This window comes from Nannobrachium achirus (genome assembly GCF_963921795.1).
Source record: "Nannobrachium achirus genome assembly, chromosome: 3".
Lineage (NCBI taxonomy): Eukaryota > Metazoa > Chordata > Actinopteri > Myctophiformes > Myctophidae > Nannobrachium > Nannobrachium achirus.
Window position 1 is genome coordinate 69456163 of NC_137812.1, and position 17054 is coordinate 69473216.

The 17054-nt window shown below is 42.5% G+C and overlaps 1 protein-coding gene across 1 annotated transcript in view; it reads right to left on the reverse strand.

Moving 5' to 3' along the window:
• The window catches only part of LOC308281718 (protein tweety homolog 3-like), a gene marked incomplete at its 5' end in the record, with an annotated part of 83871 nt that overhangs the window by 30049 nt on the left and 36768 nt on the right, over window positions 1-17054 (reverse strand). Inside the window, 2 exons of the mRNA XM_080721995.1 lie at window positions 839-1059; window positions 5961-6072. Coding sequence (XP_080578121.1) covers window positions 839-1059; window positions 5961-6072 — 333 coding nt within the window. The remainder of the gene's footprint in view (window positions 1-838; window positions 1060-5960; window positions 6073-17054) is intronic.

Below are 17054 nucleotides of genomic sequence, written 5' to 3' on the forward strand. Positions count from 1 at the left end.
TCTGTTAGGGATCTCCATATATGGGCATAAAAGGGATTGTATCCCAGATGATGCCCTGTTAGGAGATCCACACTAACAGAATCCATATATGGTCCTACCGACAGCTGCTATAAGCCAACCCTGGCGATAAGGTCTGAGTCGAAGAAATGCTTCTTTCCTGGCAAGAATTGCCCCTTTATACTGTAGGGCTCGTTTGTGTATTGTATGACATCACGCCACATCATCGGCTGAGGACTGTGTGATGTCATAATATCTCCATATATGGAGACATAAGTTGCTCATGCCCAAATATGGGCTGGTGAGGTCAGACTTAGTGTGATGTGTAGGTTATCTCCATATATGGAGATTCAACTTCAATGAGTAACCATGGCAAACTGTCAACTGCCCGTATGTCTTGATAATTGGTAAAACAAATTTTTTGGCCTATTTGTGGAGATAAGCGACCAACGGTCGCTTATCTCCCGATTAGGGAGTCTTACTGGTTCTAATGTCTAATGTGTAATCATGCTCACACCTGCTTTATGGAGCTTGAAACCGGAGACCATTAAAACTCGATAACAAATGTATCGAGACCCGGTGTCAATAAGCTTTGGGCTTGTCGAGCCTGTTATCCAGCACAGCGGCCCATTACGTCATGTTTAAACAATCAAGACAAGAAGAGCACAAGAATTAAATCTAATCACCCACGCCTGCTAAAACATGTCTGTCTTAAAGTGTATTGATACCTGACAACCAGAGCTGAGCGGGGAAACAAAATATGCTTTTAACGTACTGGTACCAGTCGAAGGTTTAACTCTTAACGTACCGGTACCAGTCGAAGGTTTAACTCTTAACGTACCGGTACCAGTCGAAGGTCTCGGTCTTCCTCGCCAGGTCCTCCAGGGAGACGTGGGTGTTGTCCCAGAAGGGGACGTCCACCATCAGCCTGACCAGCTCGTCCAGCTGTCCCTGCAGCTTCTGGACGATGGACACGTAGTCCGTCTGCTCCTGGTAGGCCGTCTCCAGCTGCACCAGACCCTCCTCCACCGTCTGGTTCAAGGCCAGAGCGCTGTCCGACACCTGGGGGTGGGGGCGACATGGTGATACATATCGTTGAGATTAGGGCTGTCACAATTATTACATAATCGTCTAATCGCAATTATTTGACATAATCGCGATTATTTTCCATAATCGTCAAAATCGTTTCCCAGTTGAAAAATGTTCATATATAAGTAAAAATAGTGGAAATAGCCGATCTACAAGCTTGTTGTGAGCTTGTAGATCGGCTATTTCCACTATCAATGTTCTTTTTTAAGTATAAAGTTGTCAAATTTGTCAGTAATTTCTTTGTATATTTGTGTCATATCTGCCATGTGCAACTAAAAAGCCTAGAAGCCAAACAGAAATGTAATTGTCAACGACAAAAACACAATTAAATCGTTAATCGCAATTATTTGAGTGACAAATAATCGTCATGTAAAATGTCATAATCGTGAGAGCCCTAGTTGAGATGATCCAATGTCTCCACGATATGCCTTTTCAGAGATACTGTATATATCGTGATACAATGAGGGAGCCTTGAAAAAAATCCTGTTGAATTGTTAATACAGAGATTCACTGCAGAATTCATTTAAACCTGCATTTTGGTCTAAATCAGTGGTTCTCAAACTTTAAAATATCAAGGTCTCCCCTTAACTCTGACAGTATACAAATGAAACCAAATGGACCCTTAAGGGCGAATTGGCGAATAGCGAATTAGCGTATATTTCGCCTTTTTTTAAAAACCTTATAAAGTCAATGGAAGCATCCACACCAAAAGCGAATTTCGAAAAAGCGAAAAGGCGTCTGTTTTTTATTCGCCCTTGTGTCGAATTTAGCGAACGTTCAAAGGCGAATTCCTCTCTCTCTCTGTATCAAAGTAAGCTCACTCTACCCTATTTCAAGAGAGAGAGAGAGAGAATGGTGGAGGGACCTTCACGTTACATTGAGGCCGAGGAGAACAGTGTCTTTCTCCTTTTCCGTGTCTCGTCTGCGTGGCTGCTTGGAAAAAGAAGCCTACTCGAATGTCTTACTGGTAAAAGCATGGTTTATGTGTTTGTTATTGTAGGCTACTTTATATCTACAAAAAGACTAATGTTTTAAAAATAAATCACTGGGTATTAAATAGCCTACAATAGGATCCGAAATGAGTGGATTAGAAGGAAAGTACTGGAAATTCGACTCAAGTACAAATACCTACAAGTACAGGCTACTCAAGTAAATGTAGGCTACTTTTAGTTACTTAAAGTTAACTTTTAGTTAGCTGACTTTCTTTTTTTACAGACCGAAACCCGTGACATGTTGTCCCGAAATCCTTTTATTTCCGATAGACCCGACCATTTAATCATAGTGTATACAGCAGGTTTAATCATTATTAAAACTCTTTCATGTAACTCACTGCAGCCGTGCAGCGTGCGCTGTTAACTGATTGACAGGCAGAAGAAGGCTACCAAGGAATCTATAATATTAAGGTCGAAACAAAAGCCAGAGATTAAAAGGAATACTTTTAGGCTATTTTCTAACTACAGAGAGTAAAGTCATGGTTTAACTTGTACGCGGTCGCGGCTGCTTTCTCATCATCCTGGCAGCAGGCTACGCATCACGCATGCATTATGCACGCACCAAGATCTTTTCCCCCTGCTGTTAAACTGATCCTAGACCAGCATTATCATCTCACTGTTGCACAGCCATTCATCTCGCTGCCTCACGGCTAACAGACCATGATCCTAGGTCAGGCCATCCTAAACACAGCACACACGTTAAACAGAACTCCAGTAGTTCGTTCCTTATAGTGCACGCCAGCGCGCACACACACATTGATTGATTGCTTTACAGTTTGCATAAAAAAGCAGAAAGTACACACACAGTAGGCCTACGGGTCCTCTTGGGTCCTCTCGGGTAATACACATAATGATTGACAGACCCGTATTCCGAGGGTGATGCGGCCATTCCGACCCGGCTATGATAAAACACTGACCGACCCTGTCTACTCTGCCCCCGGCCGGAGCTGAGGGGAGGGGGAACGGAGAACGCGTGTTATCACTTGTCTCTTCTGTTCCTTTTCTTATTTAATAGGCTAACAACCACGGCCAGGTCTCATCATCACATCATGTAGTTTCCATTGTTTTATTTGTTTCCCTGTCTCCGTTCTCCTCTCTCTCCTTTCTTCTCCTTTCTCCTGTGGCTATGCAGGCAGATATCGCCCCCTCGTTTTTAGGCGAATTAAGCGAATATTATACGCATATTCGCGTCGCTTTTTGGTGTGTATGGAAAAGGGCGAATGGCGAATTCTTCGCCTTTTTGGTTCGCTTATTCACGTCGCTTTCGCTAATTCGCCGGTCTGGACAGAGCATTACGGGTCCATTTGGTTTCATTTGTATACTGTCAGAGTTACATACTTGTAAGGATCAATTTTCTGGTTCAGAGCGCTGTGCGTGCGAGCGCTGTCACGCACGCACGCACGCACGCACGCACGCACGCACGCACGCACGCACGCACGCACGCACACACGCACACACGCACACACACACACACACACACACACACACACACACACACACACACACACACACACACACACGCACACGGCTATCAGCTCTCTGCAAATACACACACTGATAAGAACCTATAACTGTTACTGTGTAGGAACACGTGTGCAACGGCTGTGCCCTGGCTCGCACACGCATAAACACACTCGCAGATCGACATAAACATGCATAGACACATGTACAGTACACACACACCCACACACCCACACACATACAGACACACTCACAGATAAATAAACATACATGAACGCACACACACGCATGCGCACACAAAGACACTCAGATAAACATACACAATACACATACATAAACAGACACACACACACACATTCACTGTATAGTATGTTTTTGCCCATCTTTAGTTACAAGTCATTTTCTACAGAGTGAGAAATGTGTGCTTCAGATTCTCTGGTCCACAGTCTGGGGTCATGAGGTGATGACAGAGTGAAACGTGTTACATGGTGAATGTACGCCAATGCCACGATCCTAATGTTGGAGTCAATTAATCAATTAAATGTTTTCATTTTGGTGCCGTTTTCTATGAGAATGTATAACGACTTTACATATTTTACTGCCTTATTTATTATTTATTTATTTGTGCAACTGCCGTCAAAAAGTAGCTTACCTTTGCGATGTTATAGAAAATTATCTATGAATTATTTCCCAAAGATTATTTTTAAAATAATCAATTATAGCTGTAAACCGGCCAAACTGACTGCAGGGGGCAGCCACATGCAATGAATGAATGTGCAAATGGCCCTTCCCTCGCCCTGTAGTTCAGGGCATAGAAATGCATTTTCTAGATCAGGTCCACAGAAAACAGCCAGGAAGTGACTTGGCCATCCATTGTTGTTTATGTGTGGTGGAGATTTGAGACCAGCGTTATGGGAGCTGTTTCTACTGTACACACCCGCGCGACCCCTCATCAGCTTACAGTGCTCAAACAAGGTAAAAGAACGAGCGTTCGTATTGGCAACAGTAACCCGCCAGAATGGGGCGAACGTTAACGTGCATAGCGGTAAAAGTGTTAATGAGCCACACATAGGGCAACCCCAGGTCTTAATGATAATGTATGACTGCAGCCCTATCCAGTTCAGTCTATTAGCAGGTGCTGTACAGTATGTGTTCAGTGTAGTGTATACAGCAGGTGTACAGTATGTGTTCAGTGTAGTGTATACAGCAGGTGTACAGTACATGTGTTCAGTGTAGTGTATACAGCAGGTGTACAGTATGTGTTCAGTGTAGTGTATACAGCAGGTGTACAGTATGTGTTCAGTGTAGTGTATACAGCAGGTGTACAGTATGTGTTCAGTGTAGTGTATACAGCAGGTGTACAGTATGTGTTCAGTGTAGTGTATACAGCAGGTGTACAGTATGTGTTCAGTGTAGTGTATACAGCAGGTGTACAGTATGTGTTCAGTGTAGTGTATACAGCAGGTGTACAGTATGTGTTCAGTGTAGTGTATACAGCAGGTGTACAGTATGTGTTCAGTGTAGTGTATACCACAGGTGACTCACCAGTATGTGTTCAGTGTAGTGTATACAGCAGGTGACTGTACAGTATGTGTTCAGTGTAGTGTATACAGCAGGTGACTGTACAGTATGTGTTCAGTGTAGTGTATACAGCAGGTGACTGTACAGTATGTGTTCAGTGTAGTGTATACCACAGGTGACTCACCAGTATGTGTTCAGTGTAGTGTATACAGCAGGTGTACAGTATGTGTTCAGTGTAGTGTATACAGCAGGTGTACAGTATGTGTTCAGTGTAGTGTATACCACAGGTGACTCACCAGTATGTGTTCAGTGTAGTGTATACAGCAGGTGACTGTACAGTATGTGTTCAGTGTAGTGTATACAGCAGGTGTACAGTATGTGTTCAGTGTAGTGTATACAGCAGGTGTACAGTATGTGTTCAGTGTAGTGTATACCACAGGTGACTCACCAGTATGTGTTCAGTGTAGTGTATACAGCAGGTGACTGTACAGTATGTGTTCAGTGTAGTGTATACAGCAGGTGTACAGTATGTGTTCAGTGTAGTGTATACAGCAGGTGTACAGTATGTGTTCAGTTTAGTGTATACAGCAGGTGACTGTACAGTATGTGTTCAGTGTAGTGTATACAGCAGGTGTACAGTATGTGTTCAGTGTAGTGTATACAGCAGGTGTACAGTATGTGTTCAGTGTAGTGTATACAGCAGGTGACTGTACAGTATGTGTTCAGTGTAGTGTATACAGCAGGTGACTGTACAGTATGTGTTCAGTGTAGTGTATACAGCAGGTGTACAGTATGTGTTCAGTGTAGTGTATACAGCAGGTGTACAGTATGTGTTCAGTGTAGTGTATACAGCAGGTGTACAGTATGTGTTCAGTGTAGTGTATACAGCAGGTGACTCACCAGTTTCTCCACTCCGGCCACAGTGCGGTTGGCGTGGCGCAGGGAATACGCCAGCCGATTGGCTCCGTCACTCGACTCTCCGTTGCCGTAGAAACCCACAGCGATGCCGGCGCTGGAGGAGACACAGGAAACAGGAAGTACAGTTACCTCATTGGCCTGTGATCTATGACAGCCGTCTCAACAGAGATAGCCTCGCGTAGCCAGACAACTATTCAACAATCTCCAAACGCTATATAGAGTCTAGAATGACATCTCCCGAACGACGAGTACGGAAGTAGTTATTGCTGCACTGAACTGTAGTCCCATTGGAAACATAACAGAAGCACACTAGCACAGACAGAGTCATTATAATGAACTGTCGTCCCATTGGAAACATAACAGAAGCACACTAGCACAGACAGAGTCATTATAATGAACTGTAGTCCCATTGGAAACATAACAGAAGCACACTAGCACAGACAGAGTCATTATAATGAACTGTCGTCCCATTGGAAACATAACAGAAGCACACTAGCACAGACAGAGTCATTATAATGAACTGTAGTCCCATTGGAAACATAACAGAAGCACACTAGCACAGACAGAGTCATTATAATGAACTGTAGTCCCATTGGAAACATAACAGAAGCACACTAGCACAGACAGAGATTCGAGCGGCATATTCTTGTTATGTTTGTCTATTTTAAGAAAACATTTGAAAACATCATGGGAGTAACACCAACAACGCCAGCGAAAGAGAAAATAATGCTCCAAAAAACAATGAAAGAAGACATAACGCTTCCAGTAGGACTTGTTATCGCTACTGCACCAAGGGAGCGAGTGTGCGTCACATCTCACTTTATCCCATACCCATCATAAGACTTCCGTTGCTCCAGACTGTATGACGGGAGTATTTGCAAATCGCAGGAGTCAAGACAGTCTGGCCACAGAGATGACATCACGCTCAACACACAGGATACTGAGAAGCATGTTTCCTTTTCCTCTCAACACTCTGCAGAACACCTCAGAGCATGCAGTTCCCAAACCTTTTAGCTCCAGACCCAAAAGACAGATTAGACTTGGGGACCCAAGCTAGTGAAAACAGCAGATCTACAAGCTCACAAGCGCGAACCGACGCATTGTGAGCTTGTAGATAAGATCTGCTGTTTTCACTACTTCTTAAACATTTGTGTACTAATATATGGAAAGTATTTGAATTTTCTTTGATTTCTTCATGAAATTACTTAAAGATTTTAACTAAGATTTTAGTTATCTATTCAGTAAAAAATTGCTGTTTTGAAAATATTTTGAATAATAATTAATGTAGGAAACAAAAAAGGAACCCTCAGAAACGTGTCTGCTATCCACAAATGGGTCTCGACCCAGGGTTTGGGTCCCAGCGTCTCAGAGGATCATTGTTGGTTGTAATGAACTGAACAGGAACAAGATAAACCAGACTGCAGCATCAGTATCCCCACTTGCTGCTGACTGCAGTTCCCTTGCTAACCAGCAGGAGGCAGAGTTGTGACTTGTTTCAGTCCTTTGTTATGGTGGTGTGTTAGTGTGTTCCCCCCCCAGGCCTCCAGCACACACACAACTACCAGGAATCATTCACACACACACACACACACACACACACACACACACACACACACACACACACACACACACACACACACACACATGCACACACAAACGTCCGTGTGCACGCACACGCATTGCACACTGACCGAACGATAATTGGGTCAACAGACCGCACATAATTTGATCCTTCTGCAGCTCTGCGCACGCACGCACGCACGCACGCACGCACGCACGCACGCACCGACGCACGCACGCACGTCACACACACACACATGCACACACACACACACACACACACACACACACACACACGTTGAGGATATCTGAGGTCGTTGGCCCCACACCCTTTCACCTAACTCTGGACCATCACTCACACCATAACAACCCCCCCCCCTTCCCCCCATTTTCTCACACTCACCCCCTCCCACCCCCGTATCCCCCACTGACCCTCCTCCCTCATTTATGTGGTTGTGCGTGCATTTGGGCATACTTATGTGGGTTGTGTGTGTGTTTGTGTGTGTGTGTGTGTGTGTGTGCGCGAGCGTGCATTTATGTGTGTTTGAGTGTGTGCGGGGAGGGACTACCCTTGTCATCTTTATACTGACAGCGTCTTTGTGTTTGTGTGTCTACGTGTGTGTGTGTGTGCGTGCGACGTGCGTGCGTGCGTGTGTGCACTAACAGCTTTGAATGCCTTGTATTACAAGGCAAATTTATAGACGTCATTACAGCACAATTCATTCTGTCCCATTAGCTTGAGTAAGCTGTTCAAGCGCTGGCTCTTAGCAAGTAGCAGTGTGTGTGCGTGTGTATGTGTGAGTGTGTGTGTGTGTGTGTGTGTGTGTGTGTGTGTGTGTGTGTGTGTGTGTGTGTGTGTGTGCGCGTGAGGCCAGGGGCGTCACAAGGGGGGGGGGGAAGTGGGACTGAGTTACTAGGGCCCAAGGTGAAGGGGCCTTAATTATTGTATACTTTAGCTATTGAAACATACTGCTATATATCTGCAATTTTTTAAAAGTTGTGAAAATGTGTGTGAATCTTTGCTTCTGGGGGGTCCATGGAACTAAATATTTCGAGATGCGGGTCCGTGGCCAAATACATATAATTTTGGGTGGTCCTTCACATGAAAAGGTTTGAGCACCACTGACGTAGAAATATAGTAAAAAAATAGAAGGATTTGAAATATTCAAAGACTTGCACAAAATGTCACGATTTTTTTCAATAATAGCAGATCTACAAGCTCGCCGTGCTGTGAGCTTGTATATCTGCTATTCTACCACTTTTTGTGGTCACATGTTCAGATACTGATTGGCTTAAAACAGTGGTAAATCAGTCAACAACCTTGAGTTGGCTCATGGACCCCGCCCACTGTTGTGTTGCAGTTGTAACATTGCAAGTTACAACTGTGTTTTCTTTCATTTATATGGTAGAAGTGGTAGAAAAGCAATTTACCATTCGAGGGTCGTGGGTTGTTGGCTGATTTACCACTGTTTCAGGGTCCTTCCTTACCTGAAACAGTGGTAAATCAGCCAACAATCCACTCCCTCTCATGGTAAATGGCTTACTTTTTCAATAGTTAAAGCACCAAGTAATAGTTTGTTCCCGTTTGGTGCGACACCCCTGCGTGCGCGCAGCCCCTTTTACACAGCCCGTTACCCAGCCTGTTTAAAAGGTACGGTCGTTGAACAGGGGTCACCGTGGGGTCACAGTTGAGCTGACAGCGAAGGAGGAAGTCACAGAGCAGAATCACACAGTGTGAGACAGACGGTGCGTTCTAACAGCGGGCGACGGTCGGACATATTTTCCGGCAGGGCCGTTTTTAGCTATAGGCGAGCTAAGCGGCCGCCTCGAGCGCCATCCTAGAGGGGGTGCCGAAATGGAGGGAGTGGACCCAAACCAGCCCCAAACCCCAAAACCGACTAAAATCACGCCAAAACCCGCAAAAATTGTGTGCGTGTGCGGCGCACACGAGTGGAGTGAGGCGCATTCGAGAGAGCTCGCATAGAGCGCTGATTAGAGACGCGCTACGGCCCTGTTTTCCGGAAGTGCGTTACTTGTCAACGGTACCCGGCAACTACTGGTGATATAGCAGGCGATGAGGCGACGTCGCCCCAAAAACATGAAAATAATCATGTCACTTTTGGACGACATCGCCCGAAGTCGCCGGCTGTCGCCCGCTTTTAAAACGTAGGTAGAGGTGTGAAGGTCCGCTGAAGTGAAGTGATGCCGAGGTCTGTCTTATTACCTTTTTTTACCTTTTAGCGTATGTTTTATGAGACAATACTGTGAGACGATTCAGTCCTGACCTTAGGATTTACACATACTGTAGTTGTGCGCTGGATCTTGCATCGAGAATAGCTGACGTTAGAAGCTCAAAATGCCTCGTGCAGCGACACGTCGCAGGGTTGTAACTCTGCTATTTTCGGGTGCCAGACACAATGTGCCAACTATGTACAGTAAACATCAGTGCTAAGTAACAACAACATATTTAAACCAATTACCCTAAATGAATAGGCACAGTCCATAAAACCGTAAACGTCTGTATGTTGTGAAATAAATGTGTTGTAAATGTACAGTTTATTCTTCAGACAGCTTGTTGTATGAGAGAGGGGGGGAGGAGAGAGAGAGAGAGAGAGAGAGAGAGAGAGAGAGAGAGAGAGAGAGAGATAGAGAGAGAGAGAGAGAGAGCTAACTAAGTAACTAAGTACATTTACTTAAGTACTGTACTTAAGTACAGTTTTGAGGAATTGTGTACTTTACTTGAGCATTTTCAGTTTTCAGTACTTTTACTTCTACTCCACTATATCTCAGAGGAACATTATTGTACTTTTACTCCACTACAATAATTTGAAAGCTTTAGTTACTAGTTACTTTGCAGATATAAATGATTATATTACAAAACATACATAAATCCACTTTAGCCCTATTTTGTACCTAGGCTATTTGAAAATAGACGATCTACAAGCTCACAACGCGTCGCATCTGCTATTTTCAAACATTTTGTACTTTTACTTTTGGTACTTTAAGTACATTTTGACGCCAATGCTTTTACTCAAGTACATTTTGAATTCCAGACTTATACTTTTAACAGAGTATTTCTATATTGCAGTATTGATTCTTTTGCACCTGAGTACCTTTTCCACCACAGACTTTAGATAGTTGAGAATGATATTTTCAATAACTAAGAAGGTTGTCAAATGATTGTGTGCTTTTCTCACTTACTAAAAACAGCCTAGTGAAAAGGCTTCTCTACAGGTGGTGGTGCACGCTGTCAGTCCATTTAGTGTGTGTGCTTAATGCGTGGAATAAATGCCTGTGCGTGCAGCCGTGCACGCCGCGCTCACTGCTCATGCATATGCAGGCATTTAATCCCACGTTTACTATGGACATAAAACCGTTGGCTTAAAGGGGACGGAGCCATTAGAGAAATAATGCTCTATTGTGTACGTTAATGTCAATAATATCCCTGTATGTACGCTGCTTAATCCTACCGTCTCTATCCCTCTGTCCATACAATCATCAGCTCTGTCTCTCTCTCTCTCCCATCACTACCTCCATCCTTTCCCAAACTTTTCAACTTGTGAACCAAAGGGTTCACTTGGTGTCTCCCTGGGGCCTTTTTTCCACCAAAAGAACCTTGGTTCAAGAACCGGTGACGTTCACCTTTCTTGGAACCTTTTCTTGCTATGACTGAACCAGAGGAACCAAGGATTTTGAGGTTCCCGTTCCGAACCACGGTTTTCACGGTTGGGAACCAACTCGGTTCTCGGTAGGAAAAGCTCACCTCTGGTTCATCCCATAGGCGGGAGAATGAACCCGAACCGGTTCTTTTCCGGTCGAAAAGCGCCATGAAAACTAACAGAGAAATACGGCATCAGCAGCGAGACACATTAGTGAACTTGTCTATTTTCACTATTTGTGAAATGTTTGAAAATGCATAGATGTTTTTAGATTAAAAAAAAAAGAAAAAAAAAAAGAAAAGAAAAAAAGTGGTATTCATTCACAGCCAATAACACCCCTCCCCCGACCCCAACGTTTTGTTTGGGAGACACTGCTCTACCCCCCATTCCTTGCCGTCCTTCTCCATTTCCTTTCTTCTCCTTATAGCGCTGTTGTTTCTTCCTCTCCCTCTCTCTCTCTCTCTCCCTCTCTCTCCCTCTCTCTCTCTGTTGTGTTGTAATACCTGCTGTCTCTCTACCTCTTCATCCTCTCAGCATTAGGAGGAGGCAGCCCAGCCCGATCAAAGGTCACATGAGAGAGAGCTAATGGTGGATGGCTTGACCCAGATACAATAGCTCTTTATATAGCCTATATGTTCTGTTGTGCGTGTGTGTGTGTGTGTGTGTGTGTGTGTGTGTGTGTGTGCGTGCGTGCGTGCGTGCGTGCGTGCGTGCGTGCGTGCGTGTGTGCGTGCGTGTGAGACACAGAGTGTGTGCTTAATGCCGATACAAAGCTAAGTGTACTTAATTCAAGTGTATGTGTGCCAACTTTTTCACCATCGGCTATTATTAGAGGGACACACACTGAGATAGAGTGAAGGAGGGAAAGAAAGGGAAACAGACAGAGAGAGAGATACAGAGAGATAGAGACAGAGACAAACAAAGGGTGAAACACGTTCTTCTGCTATACAACCAAAATGTGGAACGCCCTACCGAAGGCCTTAAAGGAGTGTGGTTCCCTAGCATCCTTTAAAATCGCCCTGAAAAACCACTTACAGGCGGCAGCCATTGGCAACTGGCAATAACAAACCTAGCCCAGCCTCCCCTGACCCTTCTCTGTATTTACCTACTGTATATATTTTTTGCACTGTTTATTTTATTTGTATTTATACTTTTGTTTTACTATATCTACTGCATAGTACTGTGTTCTATCCGTCTGTCATTCAATGTTATATAAGATACTTCAATGGTTTCCTATGGAAAAAAGCTTAGTCTTTTCTAGGATCTCCTTGTAGTTGACCTTGTACCAGTGAACTAACTGTACCATCATGAAAACTGTAACTTTTTCTATGCAAACTTCTAATAAAGTCTTAAAATCAATCTTCAAACAGAGACAGAGAGACAGAGCGCGAGACAGCAGTGCATCGCAACGCGCATGAGAGTGTGTGTGTGTGTGTGTGTGTGCGTGCGTGTGTGTGTGTGTGTGTGTGTGTGTGTGTGTGTGATTTTAATTCACAGTGATGGCCATCATATGGAGTCGGGACCCGGTTCCGCTCCGGTCTGCTCTCTCCACTGCACCGTCAGCGGATCACCTCACCTCAGCACACACGCACACGCACACACACACACACACACACACACACACACACACACACACACACACAGAGCTTACCTCACAACACACTCACACTCTCACAATGGATGCTGAGCTGGAGTCATTGCTTTCAAGGACCAACAGTTTACTATGCATTACAGGCCACAGGCAGCCATAACTCTGAAGTAAGTAAGCCTTGTGGAGCCATGAGGCCACATAGGGTCAGGAGCCTGTCTCCTGATTCTGTAGCGTGAGGCAGCTTGATGTACAAGTACACCCCCTGGACATGATGTACAAGTACACCCATGGACATGATGTACAAGTACACCCCCTGGACATGATGTACAAGTACACCCCCTGGACATGATGTACAAGTACACCCATGGACATGACTGTAGTATGTCACAGGAACTAACCCTTGATGCTGAGTGCCAAGCAGGGAGGCACAGTCTTTGGTACGACCCGGCAAGGGGATCGAACCCCAAACTCCCAGGGTCAGGGCGGACACTTTAACAACAAGGCTGCCGAGCTGGTGACCATTAATCTGAGAGTGTGCAAATGGCACCATTTGGTTCCATTTAAACCCTGTCAGAGTTACCAGTCATTTAAATGGGGGACCCCTGGAACCTCTTTACATCAAGGGTGCGAGCACGACTCTGACTAGTTTCAATATCACCGAGCTTTTTTGAGGTACGGTAAAGATTCTGGAAAAGATACTTTACAATAAATCTCTATAAGAGAATGCCAGCACTCCCCTGGAACCCCCCACAAGGACCCCTGGGAGTCCCCGGACCCCACTTTGAGAACCACTGCTGTGCTGGACCTGAACACACAGAAAAAGGCCTCCTGATTGGTTAAGCTCACATGAAGACGCTCCGACCGGCCAAGTGTGGAGTAAATATTCATCCTATCCTGGAGGTTGTGAATTATTGATAAGGTCTAAAACCAAATGCCAGCCTTTGATCTATTCATTAATATCCATATCTGTAAACACTGATCTATTCATTAATATCCATATCTGTAAACACTGATCTATGCATTAATATCCATATCTGTAAACACTGATCTATTGATTAATATCCATATCTGTAAACACTGATCTATTCATTAATATCCATATCTGTAAACACTGATCTATTCATTAATATCCATATCTGTAAACACTGATCTATTCATTAATATCCATATCTGTAAACACTGATCTATTCATTAATATCCATATCTGTAAACACTGATCTATTCATTAATATCCATATCTGTAAACACAGCACAGCGCCCAAATACCGGTCTGCTTGTCAGTCAGCAGCAGCAGCACGTTTAAACCTGTCGTTAAAAAATTGTGTTCCTTTCTCCAGGCTAGTCCTACCTGTACATGAAGTAGGACTGGGTGATATGACTTCATCCGTGGTTCTCACCTTTTCAGCCCACGACCCCAAAATAATCATATTTGACCAGGGGACCCCCCCACCCTGACGAGCAGAGTTGAGGCATTACATGTTGTTCTATTGTGAAAATAGCAGATCTACATACATGCTCGCTCAGTAACTATTGTTTTGGTAAAGCCTATCTTGTTATGGTACGGCTCGTTCCAGAGGCCTTGAAGCCACACAGTATAACTCTAGTGTCTGACCGTTCTTCTTGGCAGAACTACCTTACCACTGCCCAGAGTGATAACTGTACTTCTGTCCATGATATCATGTTACATAAACTTAACCACCACCTAATATAATTGTACTTCTGTCCATGATATCATGTTACATAAACTTGACCACACCACCACCTAATATAATTGTACTTCTGGCCATGATATCACGTTACATAAACTTAACCACCACCTAATATAATTGTACTTCTGTCCATGATATCATGTTACATAAACTTGACCACACCACCACCTAATATAATTGTACTTCTGGCCATGATATCACGTTACATAAACTTAACCACCACCTAATATAATTGTACTTCTGTCCATGATATCATGTTACATAAACTTGACCACACCACCACCTAATATAATTGTACTTCTGGCCATGATATCACGTTACATAAACTTAACCACCACCTAATATAATTGTACTTCTGTCCATGATATCACGTTACATAAACTTAACCACCACCTAATATAATTGTTACTTCTGTCCATGATATCACGTTACATAAACTTAACCACCACCTAATATAATTGTACTTCTGTCCATGATATCACGTTACATAAACTTAACCACCACCTAATATAATTGTACTTCTGTCCATGATATCACGTTACATAAACTTAACCACCACCTAATATAATTGTACTTCTGTCCATGATATCACGTTACATAAACTTAACCACCACCTAATATAATTGTACTTCTGTCCATGATATCATGTTACATAAACTTAACCACCACCTAATATAATTGTACTTCTGTCCATGATATCACGTTACATAAACTTAACCACCACCTAATATAATTGTACTTCTGTCCATGATATCATGTTACATAAACTTAACCACCACACTAATATAATTGTACTTCTGTCCATGATATCACGTTACATAAACTTAACCACCACCTAATATAATTGTACTTCTGTCCATGATATCACGTTACATAAACTTAACCACCACCTAATATAATTGTACTTCTGTCCATGATATCACGTTACATAAACTTAACCACCACCTAATATAATTGTACTTCTGTCCATGATATCACGTTACATAAACTTAACCACCACCTAATATAATTGTACTTCTGTCCATGATATCATGTTACATAAACTTAACCACCACCTAATATAATTGTACTTCTGTCCATGATATCACGTTACATAAACTTAACCACCACCTAATATAATTGTACTTCTGTCCATGATATCATGTTACATAAACTTAACCACCACCTAATATAATTGTACTTCTGTCCATGATATCATGTTACATAAACTTAACCACCACCTAATATAATTGTACTTCTGTCCATGATATCATGTTACATAAACTTAACCACCACCTAATATAATTGTACTTCTGTCCATGATATCACGTTACATAAACTTAACCACCACCTAATATAATTGTACTTCTGTCCATGATATCACGTTACATAAACTTAACCACCACCTAATATAATTGTACTTCTGTCCATGATATCACGTTACATAAACTTAACCACCACCTAATATAATTGTACTTCTGTCCATGATATCATGTTACATAAACTTAACCACCACCTAATATAATTGTACTTCTGTCCATGATATCACGTTACATAAACTTAACCACCACCTAATATAATTGTACTTCTGTCCCATGATATCACGTTACATAAACTTAACCACCACCTAATATAATTGTACTTCTGTCCATGATATCATGTTACATAAACTTAACCACCACCTAATATAATTGTACTTCTGTCCATGATATCATGTTACATAAACTTAACCACCACCTAATATAATTGTACTTCTGTCCATGATATCATGTTACATAAACTTAACCACCACCTAATATAATTGTACTTCTGTCCATGATATCATGTTACATAAACTTAACCACCACCTAATATAATTGTACTTCTGTCCATGATATCACGTTACATAAACTTAACCACCACCTAATATAATTGTACTTCTGTCCATGATATCATGTTACATAAACTTAACCACCACCTAATATAATTGTACTTCTGTCCATGATATCATGTTACATAAACTTAACCACCACCTAATATAATTGTACTTCTGTCCATGATATCATGTTACATAAACTTAACCACCACCTAATATTAAATTGTACTTCTGTCCATGATATCATGTTACATAAACTTAACCACCACCTAATATAATTGTACTTCTGTCCATGATATCATGTTACATAAACTTAACCACCACCTAATATAATTGTACTTCTGTCCATGATATCATGTTACATAAACTTAACCACCACCTAATATAATTGTACTTCTGTCCATGATATCACGTTACATAAACTTAACCACCACCTAATATAATTGTACTTCTGTCCATGATATCATGTTACATAAACTTAACCACCACCTAATATAATTGTACTTCTGTCCATGATATCACGTTACATAAACTTAACCACCACCTAATATAATTGTACTTCTGTCCATGATATCATGTTACATAAACTTAACCACCACCTAATATAATTGTACTTCTGTCCATGATATCACGTTACATAAACTTAACCACCACCTAATATAATTGTCTCGTCTCCTCGTTTTCTCAGGATTATTGATTGATCTGAATTCCACCACACCAGTG